This window comes from Salmo salar, chromosome 19 (assembly GCF_965601325.2).
Source record: "Salmo salar chromosome 19, fSalSal1, whole genome shotgun sequence".
Taxonomy (NCBI): domain Eukaryota; kingdom Metazoa; phylum Chordata; class Actinopteri; order Salmoniformes; family Salmonidae; genus Salmo; species Salmo salar.
Genome location: NC_138309.1, coordinates 50,266,687 through 50,284,392, shown reverse-complemented (window position 1 = coordinate 50,284,392; position 17,706 = coordinate 50,266,687). Strand labels below are relative to the sequence as shown.

The 17,706-nt window shown below is 44.6% G+C and overlaps 3 protein-coding genes across 12 annotated transcripts; 1 reads left to right on the top strand and 2 right to left on the bottom strand.

Moving 5' to 3' along the window:
- Window positions 1-190: 190 nt before the first annotated feature.
- Window positions 191-1,991, bottom strand: LOC106578912 (tubulin-specific chaperone C). The gene is made up of 2 exons (XM_014158165.3): window positions 1,287-1,991; window positions 191-1,148 (listed from the first exon to the last, which is right to left on the bottom strand). The coding sequence occupies exons 1-2, from the start codon at window positions 1,875-1,877 to the stop codon at window positions 681-683; spliced, it is 1,059 nt and encodes a 352-aa protein (XP_014013640.2). The 5' UTR covers window positions 1,878-1,991; the 3' UTR covers window positions 191-680.
- Window positions 1,992-2,817: 826 nt separating this feature from the next.
- LOC106578909 (BRD4-interacting chromatin-remodeling complex-associated protein-like) lies at window positions 2,818-10,978 on the top strand. 6 transcript variants are annotated; one of them, XM_014158154.3, is made up of 13 exons: window positions 2,818-2,992; window positions 5,305-5,353; window positions 5,691-5,736; window positions 5,899-5,968; window positions 6,092-6,157; window positions 6,778-7,968; window positions 8,078-8,114; window positions 8,210-8,259; window positions 8,338-8,387; window positions 8,650-8,795; window positions 8,917-9,011; window positions 9,148-9,250; window positions 9,343-10,978. In XM_014158154.3, exons 2-13 carry the CDS (start codon window positions 5,326-5,328, stop codon window positions 9,810-9,812), a joined length of 2,352 nt encoding a protein of 783 aa, XP_014013629.3. In that variant the 5' UTR covers window positions 2,818-2,992; window positions 5,305-5,325; the 3' UTR covers window positions 9,813-10,978. The 6 variants fall into 6 exon arrangements, with proteins under 6 accessions (XP_014013629.3, XP_014013627.3, XP_014013633.3 ...); XM_014158152.3 differs by having other exon boundaries at window positions 5,300-5,353; XM_014158158.3 differs by having other exon boundaries at window positions 2,820-2,992; window positions 5,920-5,968.
- A 988-nt stretch (window positions 10,979-11,966) lies between these two features.
- LOC106578910 (uncharacterized) lies at window positions 11,967-15,859 on the bottom strand. 5 transcript variants are annotated; one of them, XM_045702379.2, is made up of 5 exons: window positions 15,470-15,859; window positions 13,891-15,123; window positions 13,601-13,702; window positions 12,788-12,912; window positions 11,967-12,699 (listed from the first exon to the last, which is right to left on the bottom strand). In XM_045702379.2, exons 2-5 carry the CDS (start codon window positions 15,116-15,118, stop codon window positions 12,661-12,663), a joined length of 1,494 nt encoding a protein of 497 aa, XP_045558335.2. In that variant the 5' UTR covers window positions 15,119-15,123; window positions 15,470-15,859; the 3' UTR covers window positions 11,967-12,660. The 5 variants fall into 5 exon arrangements, 4 of the variants coding, with proteins under 4 accessions (XP_045558335.2, XP_014013636.3, XP_014013635.3 ...); XM_014158161.3 differs by having other exon boundaries at window positions 13,870-15,120; window positions 15,470-15,858; XM_014158160.3 differs by having other exon boundaries at window positions 13,870-15,123; window positions 15,470-15,857.
- Between the last annotated feature and the right edge of the window lie 1,847 nt (window positions 15,860-17,706).

The window sequence follows — 17,706 nt, the reverse complement described above, 5'->3', positions numbered from 1 at the left end:
AAAGAAAACAGTTAGGGGTGGTTTTCCATACACAGATTAGGCCCGGTCCTAGACTAAAAAAACCTTTCAATGGAGAATCCCTATTGAACTTGCTTTTTAGTCCAGAACTAGGCTTAATATGCATCCAGGAAAACCACCCCAAACTGTTTCAGTAAAATATTTAATGTACCATTAAAGACAAACTGACAGATTTATTGGTTTGTCAACCAAACCCTTTATTTACATCTTTACTAACACTCACCAAGACCACTTCCATAGATGAGAGAACAGTGAAATACATGTGTTTTGTAAACATTAAGGTGTGGCTATTATATTTTTAAAGGACTAAGGTGGTCCTTTCTGATTAAATGAACGTGTAACAAACTGTGTTAGTGACATTACCTGTGGTTAATGTTCTAATTGTACTGCTCAGAGTAGGGTAGTGAGAAAGCAGCAATGCGTGCGCGCGCGCACACACACACACACACCACCACACCACACACACACACACACACACACACACACACACACACCCCCCTGTCAGGACATTATGAAACAACCCATCAGCATTAGTCACATAAGGCTTTGTCTCCATCAGGACTGAGTGATTGTTGTTGTTGTTGCGAAGTCAACTACATAAATTCTAGAAAATAAGAAAACAGTATTCATTTGTTTGATTGACAGGCTCTTTATTTATGTCTCTAGGAGTCCCATTCAGTTCTTCTCTCAGCTTCTGGGATGACACACCAGTTAGGTGATTGGGTCCCTATGGCCAGCCAGTTAAAATCATCCACCTGGTTCCAGTTGTTCCTCTCCCGGTCCAGACCAGACACCTTAAAGTCCTGGTCCAGACCCGGGTAGGACCAGGCAAAGGGGGCGAAGCACACCCCTTGACAGTCTTCTATGATGGCGCGGCTAGTGACGTGCAGATAGACCTGTGTGTCAGTAGTGTGGTGAGTTCGTAGCTGCTGGCAGGGGAAGGAGAGGGTGCTGCCGGTGCAGTGGTCAACGAATACAGAGCTGGAGACCGGCCCAGAGAAGATCTCACAGTTCTGGACGTGTTTGATGTGGATGGTGCTGGGGGAGCCCAGGAGTCTGACCTTGCAATTGGTCAGGTGGGTCAGGAGAACATCCTGTTGTTTGATCTCCTCCCCTGTCTTGGTCAGCACCTGCCAAAAACAAAACAGTGGTCATCAGACATTTAAACTACATACCTTCAAAGAGTAGATTATACAGCACAATTGACTAGAGACAAGCATTCTCATAAGAAATGATTTAATGAATCTTGTTTTGTTAGGGCCTTTTACCTGGGACTCAAAGTGGGAGAAGCCGCACTGCTCTGGGGGGCTTATGGCTCCGTCCACTTTAGTTCGGCCAGAATCCTTAGGCGTTACAGGTGTCGCTGGGTCCGCGACAGGTGGATCTACTTTGGGTGTATTTGCTGCACGCGACCTAAAGGCGAACTTCTTCTTGGGGAGAATCTCATCTCTCTTCTCGGCAAGAGAGCTCTGTAGTTTCTGGAGCGCCACCTGTGCCTGTCTCAGTTCGTACTGCGGTAAAAACACCATGCTGTCGTTTAGAAACTTCTGGAGCTGTTGTGTTTTAGTAGTCACCTCCTCCAAGGTTTTGGTGGCCAGGACACGGTCAGTAGCCCCCGAGCAACCAGCCAGTAACTTCTCGATAGCCGCCCTTTCGCTGCCGAACGTCGCGGTGAAGAACCCACTCTTCTCCTCCGTGACAGACTGGCTCTTTTTCACCTCTTTCTTTCTCTCCACGTCCTCGAGCCTATCCTGTTCCCGTTTCAGCATCCTCTCGGGGATCTTCACGCCGAACTCACTAGGACCAGAGTCCCCGTTTCCCTGACAAATACCACTCTCCACATCCATATTCTCGTTCATGTTGTTTGTATCGGCAAATGCGGAAGAGATAATGTCGCTTCGTAACAAACGGCCTTCTCATTGGATAAATCCCTCCCCACTCGCTTGCCGATACTGTCACTTAATTGGTGGATTATGGAACGACGTTTACTACGTTCCCCCCACTCTGACCTGGACTGGTTGACGCGCGATCCAAAGGTCCTCAGTGCCCACGAGAGTTGGTGTCAGCCAGACCACAGAAGTTCATACACGATTGTTTCTGCAACCCATAACAAATATCCATCTATAATGATTCCCATGTTCTATCGTGCCCTACTGCGAAAACAAATGGAAGGATTCCTGGGTTTTAAATCTAGGCGAATATAAAACGAATCTCAGAATAGTAAAAGAGTATATCAGGGGCCACCTTCACAGTAGATGTAGAAGAGTGTATTGATTCCTCAATGTCACACACACACCTCACTTTCATATACAGTAACGTTTTATTATTATGCAGGGAGGAATAACTACTCTTCCAAAGGAGACAGCTGTAACTGTTTGATGCAATAATATGAAATGGGTCTATATTGTATGGAATAAAATAGGCCTACATGAATTCACATCACAATAGATTGAATTGCAGTATATGTAGTTGACCCCAATCTCTGATTGAAACATGGTGTACAGAGCAGCCCTATGAATAGGATTACTTATTAAAGCTGTTACCGCCCTCCTATATGCCCCTGGAGGGTATATGAGTGGGATAACGCCCTCGTTTGATGATCTCTTTGTAGTCACAATGTGCAGTCGATCCTCCTCAATTACTTAAGCAGCCACATCAAGGTGTGGCATCTATTAGTGGCCCCCTACCGTTCATAATAGCCAAGTGTACAGTAAAACAATTTCCTATTCATATGGGAGAATTTAAGTATCTGTTAAGTAAAATATATATATATATAATGAATGGTAGAACATAGTTTTTCATTATTTATAGTTTAGTAACTATTTGGTTGTACTATGTGAGTACTATGGAATATTGCAATGCTATCTGTAGAATGCTCTGATGTTGCTGCCTTCTGCTGGAGCGGCACTACCCCGACTACCCGTGCTGTGATGGCGAGGAAACCCCGTTGACAAGGCACTGCTTTTTCATGACGGTGAGTTTCCCTTTGAGTGTATTATAATTTTGTGATAAAATTTCAAGGAAAAAACACACACAACCTCCTTCCTCCCTTCTGGGGGGGAATAGAGTGAGAGTGGAGAGAAATATATCTGAGACAGAACAGGGACAGTGAGAAAAATATATGAGTGGGAAAGGAGGGAGGGAGGAGGAGGGGGAGCAAATTAAAAGTTGCCAAATGGAGATATTGGGTTTCAAGAAGAGTGAGACAGGAGTAAGGGTTTGCCTTCTTTCAGTCGTCTTTATGTTATGCTAATTGAAATAAATATTTATGTCTCGACGCTGTTTAGTCCGTTAGCCGTGTCAACGAATTCTGTCCGACGATTCTAAATAGGCGACAACGGAGCTAACCTAGAACAGGCCGATGTTTACCAGTAAAACAAATCCTCGGTCAAATAAGTAGCCCCAGGAGCTGCTTGATTGAAGACTCCGCGATTGAAATACGTCTGTTCAGCAAATCGAGAGAAATGTGACGTTTTGCATGCTGGCAGATGAACTAAATACTGTAGTAGACAAGTGGTAGCCTTAGTCTACCCCAACAGAGAACGAGCACGTCAGCTAGAGGCTGGAAGGACAGGCTTTTTGTGCTCGAATGCGATTCATTGTCTGTCGATTCAGTCTATTTTTGGACATAAAAACAGCAAGCTGTACATTAACTGGCTTTCTTAACGATGCCAAAGATTGAGCGCTGTGCCACGACTGTCGTTAGCTAGCGGTTCGATTCAGCACAATGCTAAGATTTGGGAGGGTGTTATTGCGATGTCGAAATTCAATTGGAGCAAAATGTTTCGACTATTCTTCGGATGAGCTGGTTTAGCTATCTCTTCTTATACGCCTACTCCGACCACTGGGCGAGTTGTAGGGGGGAGAGGAAATGCTATATTTTGTTTATTTTGCATTTATTGGCCAGCTAGCTGACAACGTTTTAGCTAGCTGCTTGTTTTCCCACATTCGGTCAAATTTATCAAGTCAAATCTTTGATATTTCAAAGCCAACTGACAGGGTTTTTTGACACTGCGTGTGAATTTGGACACTTAACGTTATTTTACACGTATAAATTCGATGTTTAGTGGTGCTAGCTCGCCGCTATGGCATAAAATAACCCCAATGAAATGGGCAGAGGGACATTGTAAAACTAGCTAAGGTTAGCTAGTCGCGTAGCCAACGACGCCATCAGATTATTTTTCAACTAACGTTATCGTTAACAAGACTTGAAGGGACCATCCAAGAGCCCGTGTATCGGTTTAATTTGTTAAGTAAAATGTATTGTTTTGTTTCCTTTTTGGGGGGTGGAAAGCTGCATATAAAGTGCCACGCTTATCTGCGTATGCCATATGTCTTGTTAAGGACAAAAAAACAAGCTAGCAGCCCAACTATTGAAAAATACAACTAGTTTCACAATTTCAAAACGGCCAGTTAAATTTTCTGATTGACCATAGTCGTGTAATTCCCTACATTGAACTACTCAATTGTAGCTGAGACTTTGTCGCATTGCTTTGAGTCTCATCAGGCTTTTGTTTCTCAAATAAAGATGGTGGCGGAGTCGCCATTTTGTTTCAGACTTGTTACATTTTTACACAGACTGATACGGGAGTAAGAGGCTACATCACTGACTTGACACAATGTATCAGTTTTGTAATTTGACATGACGTCGAATGAATGATACAAATACGTTTTTTAAAAAAAGTATATAATTGGGACACATCACAGTATATTAGGCCCCCTACACTGGCAATCCATTTTTCAAAGCCCCACCTTGTTTAACCTTGGCATTGCAGCTCTGAATTAACCAAATAACAGGTTCGCCCTTGAGAATAGTATGATACTATTGCTATTCACTGTTCTATGGCCCCCTTCCGCCATGATACAAGGTCAACATCATAGGAGTTAGTTCTGTGGAATGTTGGCTATAGAACACATTTAAATGCTTTCTAAACGTTCAACTCCCAGACAACCTTGAAATTGAACAGTGTGGAGTAATTTACACCGATGGCCATCTTCATTCTATGGGAGGTGACAGGAGAAGGGTAGGGTTCGGGAGCGTCACTCGCGGTCTGCTGTAGAGCATGGTGCTTGCAACGCCAGAATAGTGGGTTGTATGCACACGACTGTAAATCGCTTTGGATAAGAGCGTCTGCTAAAATGACATATTATTACTCTCAGGGAATCTGGATACTAGGTGGAGGGATAGGGGCAATACTGTACATACTGTTCTCTTAACCTCGCTCTCTCTTTCCTGTATCTCTCCCATCTGTCTCTCTCACCCTGCTCCCTTCCACTCCAGCACAGAAAATAAAGGGTGGTTAATTAATGATTCCATGCTGGCTGTCAGAAAGCTGTGAGTGTTTTATTGCGTCATCACCAACTGTCACCACACACCACTTCCTCTGTATTGGCCCACTGTCAATGTTTCTGCATTGCTCTTTAGTGCTCATAAGCATTCATAAGAATTGTTGCCGCAATCTAGAGTAGTAACAGGGGTTTGAATAAAAACTCTTATATTGCATTTGAGCTTTTTAGCATAGTTACAGAATGTATACAGTTAAAAGCCTAATAGAATATTTTCCACTTATCCTTCCTTCAATTACACATAATTTTTCTCACATCATCATCTCTGCTCTCATCCACCCCTCCTCTCACCTCGTCCCTCTTTGCTTTCACCTCTCCGCTCCCAGGTGTCATGGATGATGAGGACGATCGCCGTCTTCTGGATATTATAGGGTAAATCTATCTGACAATTAAATCACAAACATAGTCTATAACACATATATAACACTAAGACATTCATAATGGCAGGTGGAACAGAGAAGTATGTTGCCCAGGGGCTTCAAATGTTAACTAAATTGCATTAAAAAAAATAATTCATATTGTCTCTGACTCCAGCTCCCTCCCTCTCTCCTTCAGAGATGTGCAGGCATTGAATGACTACCTCCACGGCTCCACCAACAAGTCTGTGAGTGTTTCCCCCCTCTGGTCTACTAGTTCATCCATGCCCATTTCAACTAACATAATATTTAATAAAGTTAGCAGACTGTTTTGTGATACAGGTGAAGTGACAGTGTGTTTTCCCCTTCAGATTGAGGAGGATGATGTGACGAACGCAGCGTACGGCTCTGCTGGAACCTTCTTCACTAGTAACACTGTGAGTCGTAGTAAACCTTTACTTACCTGCTGCCAGTGGGTTTATATACTGACGGAGCCTGCATAGTTGCCAGCAGCATACCACCTTGCATCCCGCTGCTGGATTGCCTCTAAAGCTAAGCAGCGTCAGTCCTGGTCGGTCCCTGGATGGGAGACCAGATGCTGCTGGAGTGGTGTTGGAGGGCCAATACGGGGTACTGTTCCCTCTGGTCTAGGGAGATCCCAGGGCAGTGTTGGGAACTTTGCCCTGCCTATTGTGCAGTCTTTCCAATGGGACATTAAACGGGTGTCCTGACTTTCTGTGGTCATAAAAATCCCATGGCACTTATCATAAGAGTAGGGGTGTTAACCCTGGTGTAATGGATAAATTCCCAACCTGGCCCCATTCCATCGTGGCCACCTAATCATCCTCCTAATTTGCATATATCACTCCTCACCTCGCCACCTGACAGCTGATGTGTGCTGAGTGTTCTGGCACAAAAATGGTCGGCGTGCATCACCCAGGTGGGTGCTAGACACTGATGGTGGATAAGGTGAACTTCCCACTATTATGTAAAGCACTTTGAGTACCTTGAGTATCAATTATAGTTATAAAGTGTTTTCATTTTTTCTCTCTCTCAGGCTGGCTCTAACTCCGGCCTCAAAGATGGCGAGTTTGAGGATTCAGCGGGGGCTGGCCTCCAGCTTTCCAGCAGCCTATCGTTCATCGAGGATGAGCTGGGGGGAGGAGCCTCTCCAGGAGGAATGGATCTTGGAGGAGGAGAGGACCAGCACTTTGACATCCTGCAGAAGTCTCTCATGGAGGCAGACATCACCGAACAGACTCTGGAACAGGAGGCCATGCTAGACTCCCAACCACCTCCCCCTCCGGCCCCCTCCCCATTCCCCACCCAGCTGGTCTCGGGGGGGTACAGCGGCGGGGTCACCACGGCGACAGCAGCGTTTCCCAGTGGTCAGTTCCTCCAGGGCGTATCCCAGGTGTCCCAGCTGCCCAACGGCCAGGCAGGGGGTCACATCCAGGTGTTGGGGTCCTTTGGAGGTGGAGGGGTCCAACAGATCCTTCTCCGGCAGGGTGGGGAGATTGGGGGGGTAATGGGGGGAGTAGCAGCAGGGGGGCAGGTGTTCGCCGCCGCCTCCCAAGCGGGCCAGGTGAACCAGGTGGGCTTGCCCTTTAAAAACATCCCCCTGCAGAACATCATCATCCAGAGAGGACCAGGGGGCACCCAGGCCCTGGTCAGACCTATCCAGCCCAAACCCCTTCAAGCTGGGGCTCAGACAGTCTACAGCCTGGGACTCCAGACCACAACCACCACCATGGTTAACACTGCAGCCCAGGGACACTACACAGCTAACGGCTCCATCCTGGTCCACTCTCCACTGGGGCAGCAGAACCAGGGACAACAAGTCCAGGCCAATCTGGCCCCAGGGCAGTACCTGGTCCACCACAATGGCTCCTCAGATCCATCCCAATCAACCATGGTAGCCAATCAGAACACAGTGCAGCTTGTCACCGGGCAGAACTTCACGGCGACGGCGGGTGGTCAGCTGATCCAGGTGGGAGGCAGTCAGGTGGGAGTAGGAGGAGCCATGACCCAAAAATGGCAGACTTTTCCTGGTACTAGCCCTGCCCCCATCCAGTCGGCATCAAATCAAGGGTGTCTGACACTGGTTGGCACAGCGACCGCAGGGGTTCGGGGTCAGGTGTCGTGCAGCCCAGTGCAGCGCCTCGTAGTGACTCAGAACAGCAGCTCCCTCTCCCCCATGTCTCTCTCTGGTACTGGTACTGCCACACAGGACGAGGAATACTCACAGGTACTAACTACAACTCTCGCTCTCTCTCTCTTTTTCTCTCAAATATTACCCTCTTTGTATTCGTTTCCATAATATATTTTGTTGTTTTCTTTTCCACTTCCTGTCACAGGCTCAGACACAGCTTGTCAACCTCCTTGGAAACAAAGGTTTGTGTTTGTATATGAGTGTGTGTGTGTCTGTGTGTAGTTACAGACATATAAAAACCCCTCTCCTGACTCCTGTTTCCTTTTTTGTCTCCTAGCTGTGAAAACAATGACCTCCATGAGCCAAGACTCCCTGCTAAACACACAGGTAGTCTACATGTTGCACACGTGTGTGTTTGTGTGTTAGTTTGTGTGCGTGATGATGAAAATGACGTGTCTCTTGTAGGTCAGCGCTCAGAAGAGGCCGGCCCCTCAGCAGCTCACCAGAGGAGCAATGTAAGTAGTGTATGTTGGTGCGTATAAATCAGTGGAGGCTGCTGAGGGGAGGACAGTTCGTAGTAATGGCTGGAATGGAATAATATCAAACACATGAAAACCATACGTTTGATACCGTTCCATTCACTCCATTCCAGCCATTACTATGAGCCGTCCTCCCCTCAGCAGCCTCCAGTGGTATACATGTGTGTGTGTGTGTATATATCCACATATGCATATATACTGATTGTATGTGACAAGTGTACAATGTGTATGTCTACAGGATGCTACATCAGTTGACGATGGATCGTTCAGGGGTTCTGTCACCTGACATCACCCGCTTCACCTCATTGGATGACGCACTGCACAGACTCCTCCCCTACCACATGTTCCACGGTGCTCCGCCCAACAAAGAAGCATTTTCTCAAGGTCAGAAACCTCCCCTACACCGTGTGTGTGTGTGTGTGTGTGGGTGTGTGTGTGTGTGTGTGTGTGTGTGACGCTGTGTGTGTGACGCTGTGTGTGTGACGCTGTGTTCTGTCTGTACCAGTGGATGATGAGTTTGAGACGATAGCGACTCAGGTGTTGAAGAGAACCCAGGTTATGATCAACAAATACAGACGACTGCTGATGGTGGAGGCTGAGGTGAGAACACACACACACACACACACACACACACACACACACACACACACACACACACAGACATATGCACATACACACAAATACTTGTTTATCTTCAAAATTGTAAGGATGTTGCTAAGTCCCTCTTTTCCTGCAGCGCTCCAGTCCCTCCTCAGAGATGGTGATGATTGACAGGACCTTTAACCAAGAGGAACGCCAGAACCTGACACAGGACAAACGTATGATACTGGTTGACCCAGGTGAGGAGGAGGGACATGGCAGGAATGTGGATCATTCAAAAGGTGTGGACCATTATTTTTCATCATGTCTCTTTCTCTCTCTCCCTCCATAGATGGCTTCTTGGAAGATTTCTGTTGTGCGGTGAAGACGTCTCCCCTCTCTCCCCCCTGCCTCCCCTTGGACCCTCTCTCCTCCCCCTCGTCCAGCCATGGCCATAGACATTCAGTGAGGGGGGTGACCACAGTCCCCCCTTACAGGACAGATCCCCAGTCAGGCTATGGAGACCCGGGGGGAGGTAGTGGGGGAGGAGGAATAGACTCTTATAAGAGTATCATTGACCTGAAGAGGACTCAACATAGCAACTATGGAAACAAAGCTGCTTGTAGCAGCAACAACAACAGAAACTATCACCGAGGAAACGTGGCTGCTACGGCCACAGCGGCAGTGTCGACAGGGACGGAACAGACTCAGCACCTGTCTCACCTGTCCTCTCACCCCCAGGTCCCCCTACCCCTGCCTCCCACCCCGCCCGACACAGACTCGGTTCTAGAGGCAGCCGTCAACAGCATTCTAGAATGTTAGACAGACTGACAGGCAGACGTGCCCATCACTCTTATCGTTCCATTTCTCCATCTCTCGCATCCTCCCATCCTTTCCCCCCAGGGATTACGTTTGTTGTTTATTTTCTCCTTCTCTCTCTTTGTCAGTCCAGTTCAACCAGCTCTGAGTTAGTTACAGCCATAGAAATATAATCTAGATAGTATTTCTATGGTTACAGTATTATGTTTACTGTAGCACAGCCAGTGGTCATGATCTTTGTGACATCATATCCTGTTGGGTGTGAGTGGGGAGAGGATGCAAAAATTGTCTATTATATTGACAAAATAGTCGATTGACTGCTCTAACAATGGAAATACATGTCCTCTAAGATGGAAGGCAGGTGGGAGGTGGCGAGATCAGGTAGGACAATTTTAGCCAATGAGAGGGCAGATACGTGTATGAATAACAAGCTATAGAGATAGATGGACGACTCTTCTCTGTATCTGTGCCATCATAGCGTCTGTGACAGCATGGGCAGCGCCATTGAGGCTATTTCCATTTTAAAGTAGTACATTTTCTTCTTCATTGGTCGATTGCTAACAACTCATAGGAATCCCCACCGAGTTGGCTACTTTAAAGTGGTGGAAGCCCCAATGGCCACTTTAAAACGAGTTATATCCACGATGAGTCCTCTATATACAGTATCTCTATGACAACAGGTACAACTCAGATATTAATGCCACGTGTATCCACTTATATCAGTGCATTTGTAACAACCTAACCATTGCAAAACTTCTATTTGATCAAATAAGCCTCATGTAGCAAATTACCAATTACATTTTTTGTTGACCAAATTCGACACCCTCTCTCATTGACCTCTATACAAAAAATCCTGAACCCCAATGTTAGGCTACGTCCCACAATGCTGAAGTTCAGGAAGGAGCAAGATGATGATTTTGTGCCTGAGAAATTCTATGTTGTCCTTGAAATGTTTACATGAAGAAGCCTTGTAAGAAATGTCCTTTTTGCACCTGACATTACACACCTTCACATAAAATACAGTAGTAATTGATGGATTGGAAAACAACAACAAATATAGCTATTTTTGTGTTTTCTTCTTCAGTCTTCACGGTAAAGTCAAGCCAGAGAGCTCACTCACACTCTGTGTCTATATAATGACTAAACAAGCAGCTTTTGGTTTTCTGTCAGTTTTGTCATCTTCTTATTTGGCATTTTTCTTTTGTACCTTAAAGGTATGTGACGCCCCTCTGCACTCACACACATTCACTCTCGTCAGAGTGTATTGGTGTTGGGGGGAGATAACTCCTCAGATTGAGGGAGAAATGTTTCGACGTGTTTTATCTTTTTTTTGTTTCAATTTTTAATTTTTTTTATAAATCACTTATTTGTTTTGTTTGGGATGTGTGTCCCAGCGAAGTCAACACGCAACCACTGTAACCGTCGTGACATTTAATGACCCTGGAAGGTCATGCGTTGTATGTGTATGTCTCTGCGTACGTACACTGGACGAATGTTACTCATTACTTCGCCCACTTAACTTTCCTCTCCTCCATTCTATCCATCACTTCACTCAACCCTCCTGTCCCTCCCAACAATTATAACCCAATCAACAGGAGAGAGAGAGGTTGTCAACCCTCTGTATTTCAGCCCTGGTCCTGACCACCCCCATGTCTCAAATTACACCCTATGCCTGTGATAGTGCACTACTTTTGACGAGCTTATGTGGCGTGGAGCAAAAGTAGTGCACTTGATGGGGAACAGTCGTTTCACACAGGAGTGCCTAAGGTTGATATACTAGGCTCTTTCTGCCAAGGAGTGACACATTTTTACTTCATTACGCCCATTTTCACTGTTTACTTTTGTTTGTCACACTCTGTACATGATTTGTATAGTTTTTATATATATCTATATATATAAAAATGAAACAATATTTATACTTTTTTGTAAAGAAAAATAATGTAAAAGTTTTTGTATTCTGTTGGCTATGAAGTGTTCCAAGAGAAATCATTACAAATACTGTCAGTTGTTCATTTTTAGTTTGTGTTCACTACAACAGAAAGAGAAAAGTCAACAATAAATTCATTTGGAATACAATCATAAATGGGCATAGCCTGATTCATTTGAAATTTAACCTTTCTCAAACATGTAGTATTGGTAAAACCTTCACAGTCAGTAAATTTTTTTTAAACATTTTAGTCATTTAGCAGACGCTCTTATCCAGAGCGACTTATAGTAGTGAATGCATACATTTCATACATTTTTTACGTACTGCAAGCACACACACCGTAATACTTGTAATTATAGTATTACTATACTTGGGCAAGTTTGTCTCACGGCTGGTCATGACTTTACATTCAATCATTTGAGGCATTGATTGGGTGGGTATACTACACACATTAGTACATTGTCAGTTTAAACAAAAACAGTCCAACAGTGACACTTGCTGGGAGTCTTTTAGGAGTGCTGAATTAGCTTTGATGCTGTTCTCACTAGTTTAGAGAGAACACAATTCATTTTAACTTGTCCTAAAAGCAGAAGTGATGTAACATTGAGATATCCTTCCCTTTCATAAACAGTTAACAAAACAATAGCAAATGCGACAAATACTTAAAGAGTTGTACACAAGGTTTACAAGAAATTAAACTTCAAACTGAAATGAGACCATTTTCCTCGGCACCTCAGTGTTGCTTCTGTATACATTTCATCTCCTTTCACACAGAAGAATATATGTATAAAGCCAAAGCATTTTTCGCCATAGCTGCAGCTCATCAAATATGTCTCCTGTTGGAAAATGTTTCTCCACCAAACCACTAGGGGCGTGCTCCCAGAGTGAGAGGTCTTCACTTAGTTTGACCCCTACCGCTGGCGCTCAGCAGGGCTCAGTGGTACTTCCTCCAGCGGTCATGCTCTATTGAGGGAAAACACACAAGTCAGTAAACATAGAAAAATAAAGAAAGTGAGTAAATTTTCTGAAGAAAGATTGAAGTCACACATACACACTTACTGATGTGTGGGTAGTGCCAGGTGTAGCCCAGGATGCAGTATCCTGCCAGCAGCATGGCCACTCCTCCCACTCCACCTTTCCTCACATCTATATACCTCCTGTAGTACCACTGCCATCCTAGAGAAAGAGATGGTAGATGGACCTAAAAGAGATATCATGGGATAACCGAATAGATTCACTGTGTGTGTGTGTGTGTGTGTGGCACAGGGTTCCCCTACTGGCGTTTTATTTGGCACCCCCAAGTTTTCTGATAAAAAAAACCATTTAAAACTACGGGAAAAAAACTACCATACGCCGTTCAAAGGCGCTTAAATCTTGTCTTGCCCATTCACCCCCAATGGCACACACACACACAATCCATGTCTCAACTGTCTCAAGCCTTAAACATCCATCTTTAACCCGTCTCCTCCCCTTCATCTACACTGATTGAAGTGGATTTAATAAGTGACATCAATATCACCTGGATTCATCTGGTCAGTCTATGTCATGGAAAGAGCAGGTGTTCCTAATGCTTTGTACACTCAGTGTACATTAAAAGTTGTTTCCACTATTTTCAAAGCAACTTAGTAGCTGGTAACTTCTTAATGTTTTGTATACTCAGTGCATGTGATGGTATACAAATGTAAGCAAGGTTTAAAATAATAATGTTTTTGTCAAATATATCTGTTTGGGCTTATTGCGGTCAATTTGCAGTCTACAAATTATTTGTAACTATGTTCCGGCCCCCTGACCATCCGCTCAATGAAAAACAAATCGTCCTATAGCTGAATCTAGTTGATGATCCATGGTGTAGGGTGTCTTCTACCGCTGTTCAGGGCCTCTACTCCATTTCTGGGGTTGCGGGGAGCTCTGGTAGCGATCCAGGAAGGCAGTTCCTTCAGCCTCACCTCCCCTAGAGACAGTTTACCTACAACACAACATGCCAGTCAATCAGTACTGGTCTCATCATCTTCAGGGAGTAGGGATGTCAATGGTTAACCAGTTAGTGCTGGTCTCATCTACAGGGAGTAGAGAGGTCAATGGTTAACGGATTAGCCAGCCATAATACAGTAGGACCAGATAAACACTACAGACCCATGATCCTCTGCTCAGTACCATACTTCCTGGTGTCGAATGGCGCTTTCTCCCTTGTCACGCTCTGATTGGCTGTTGCTGACTCTGTCCTCATGGAGGTTTGACCGAGTTCAACTGTGAGCAGTCTTCTGGTCTTGTTATACAGACAGTCTTTGTTACGATCAGCGGTTGTGGTCTGAACACGGTCCAGTACTGTTGAAACGTGGTTGACCGTGAGTGGTCCCCTGTTGCTTGTCTTGCTGCGTAGACCGTCTTTATTGAGGTCGGAGGTTATGGTTGGGTTATGGTCCAGTGTGATTGTCTTGCTGTACAGCCGGTCAGGTTTGATGGTGGTATGGTCCTGGATGCTGGGTCTGGGCTGACCACTGCCTGATCTCTGCAGCTTCTCTTCTCCTCCCACCTCCTCCCTACTGCTCCCCATCTTCTCCCTACTGCTCCCCACCTCCACCTCCTTCCAGAAGGGTCTTGCGTCACTCTGTGCCCCTGGTAAAGGTTGCTGGGATAGTGTGGCAGCAGCTCTGGCTGTCTGAGCGGATAGTTCAATCTGCTCCCTCAGTGAAACCTTCTTCTTAGAGGCAGCTTTGGCTTTAGTGCTCACTGGGGCTGTGGCAGGGACTGGGGCTGTGGCAGGGACTGGGGCTGTGGCAGGGACTGGGGCTGTGGCAGGGACTGGGGCTGTGGCAGGGACTGGGGCTGTGGCAGGGACTGGGGCTGTGGCAGGGACTGGGGCTGTGGCAGGGACTGGGGCTGTGGCAGGGACTGGGGCTGTGGCAGGGACTGCTTTGAGTTTGGCTATCACTTTGGGTTTTGTGTGGATATTGGCTGGATCTTTTGCCAGACTGTCCTTGGAGAGAATGAAAGTCTCATCAAGGAGCTTCTGCCGTTTCTTTGAAGTTGTTGTTGATGACAATGAGGAAGGTGATGGTGTCTTCTTATTGCTTTTAGAAGTTGTCAATGATGATGATGTTTTCTTACTCTTGGTTGTACTTGCCAATGGTGATAACGCTGGTGATGGAGATGAAGATGATGCCTTCTTACTCTTAGTAGAAGTTGTTGATGGTGATGAAGAAGACAATGATAAAGATGTCTTCTTGCTGTTCTTGTCTATGATGAGGTCAGCTGGGCCAGGGAGGGTCTGCGAGCTTTGTGTGGTTGTGGCGACCGGAGCCATCTTGCATCTGGGAAGGTGGCTGTTCAGTCTCTTGAAGTTTTTCCCACAGAACGGGCATGTTTCACTGGAGGACGACATCACTGCTGGAAAAGAGAGAGGATTATAGATGATGTAAATATTATGTTGTTATTATGGTCTGACAGAGTTTGACACAAAGGATGAAATTATTTTCAGAATGTTGTCTCTTACAACCAATACCTTTCTAGCTTTAATATCTTAGAGAAAAACTATACATAATCTATACATGAATATGTAATACATGCATTACTTTTCTCTCAACCAAATGGGTTAATGAGTTTGATGACCATTATTAGGCTTTTCTAATCTGCATAGCCAGAGTCGTGCTCCTGACAATGGGAAATGCCATATTGGCTTGTAAACATAACCCACATGACATGAGTCTTGAGTGGTAGAATCAATTTGACTTGCCGTTTGTTGGTTGCTAGAACGAAACCAGCGCCACTTCAACAGCTTCTAATGCTTATCTTCTTCTTGACGAAATGTAAACTTGTGCCATTTTACTGTACGCGTGGAACATTGTGTGCAGAAGTTGTTTCAACCATAACATTTTTGTCTGCTAAATACTTTTGGAAAAGACCCCTTGGGTAGCACAAGTAAACGCCTGAGAAAATTAGCTAGATAATTCCACATCGAAAATATTTTCAGCACAAATAAAGCTTTAGAAATGTCTGATATTACTTTCTCTAAACGAACTGTTATTGCACTCGTTACCGATACAGCAATTGGTTAGAATTGTACCGGTAAAAACGAAACAATGTATCTCGTAGTCTAGAAAAAGTGAGCGTGGAAGTTGAAAAATAGATAGATCTTTGCTGACCCCTAGTGGAAGCTACACCCACAGATAGAACAATGAGACAGACATTTCACCGGATGTATAAATGTGAAACATCCGCTGGGCGTTTACACTCCCTACCAAATATGGGAAGCGGAAGCCCAGTGGCCGGCAGTGGGAAGGCCAAATCAAATGAAACGCGAACGAGCGTGTACTCGCTGGAATTAGAATGCCCGGTCCTGAATGACAGAAAACAGGCGCTTAAAATCAGAAAAGCAAATCTACTTTTCTCGCGTGTATGCGAAGCAAAGCTCGTTCGCGTTTCGTTTGATTTGGCCTGGAGAAGAAGGAACGATATCGATTTTGGGGGACATTCTGCAAATGTTGTCATCTATGAAACATTTGATCTCAATACAGTTTTCTGTTCCCAACACTAGAATCACATTTTTGTAGACTTTTTGTACACTTTGCCAAAGTTTCCAAAAATTGCGTTGTTTAGAATGAGTGCAAGGGAGAATTGAGTTAGGGGCTCCCGAGTGGGCAGCGGTCTAAGGCACTGCATCTCAGTGCTAGAGGCATCACTACAGACCCTGGTTCGATTCCAGGATGTATCACAACCAGCCGTGATTGGGAGTCTCATAGGGCGGCGAACAATTGGCCCAGAGTTGTCCGGTTTAGGGTTTGGCGGGGGTAGGCCGTCATTATAAATAATAATTTGTTCTTAACTGACCTGCTTAGTTAAATAAAGGTTAAAATATATATATATATATATATATATTATATATATATATATATATATATATATATATATATATATATATATTGCACACGCGCAATACTGAGTAGGCGTTCCCTAACGGAAATATGCAAATAACGCTAGAACGCGCCAATAGGATCTCGCTAGCTCGTGCTTGGCTCTGCCCACGTCCTTGCTTGTTCTGCCAACTATGACTCATTGTTCCCATTGAAAACGAGAGGCTGTGGTCTATCTTGGGTTACTTATAAACCTCTTTGCTACAGCTCCAGCCTGAACAGAGAGATTGGAACCATAGATTATATGTTTACTGCGAGTAAAGTACGTAGGATAAAACATGACAGGCCTGATGGAAACAGAAGATTTGTCGGTAAACTTTCAATATATCGACTAAAGAAAATACGCTAGACAAGGTGGGATATTTTTGTGTCGGTAAAATTAATTATGCGAGAAATGTAGAAATGTCGCTGTGAACGCTTTTATGCGCAAATATTAATATAATAACTATCATATCGAAGTAAATTTGGAGTCACGTGATAACATTTTATGGTTCTCCCACAACAACTCGTCGTGAAAGCATACAGTTTATTCGGCTACAGATTAAATACATTATGATGAACTTCAGAGGGCGGTGAAAGTGCAAGGTGATGAGTTTGAAACTGCTTTCCAATAAATACCTAGGATCTTCTTATTCTGGTGACATGATAATCGATGTTTGGCTGCCGTTTGCCAAATACAAATGATCTTGCTCTTCTGGCTATTATAATATTCTCAATATACCTGTAACTGCAAACTGTTGGCTAGCCTGCACGTGTCAATACCAGTGTTCGTATATAACGCACATTCCTTTGTGAGAAAACCCCAGTTGAAAATGCGATGGAAACCCATTCAATTTGTATTTCTTATTCGCTACATGGGAATTTAACCATCACGCACAGTTTTTTTTATCAGTCAATGTGATGGAAACACATCTCTGGTGGGAAAATGCGCATATTGTTTTTATGTGGATTTTAATATTTGCATGAAAATCTGCCTATAGAGTACCACGGTATGAGTCATAATACTAATAAAACATAGTGATCAAACAGGGAAATGGCTCCAATCGTTTTTTCCACTATT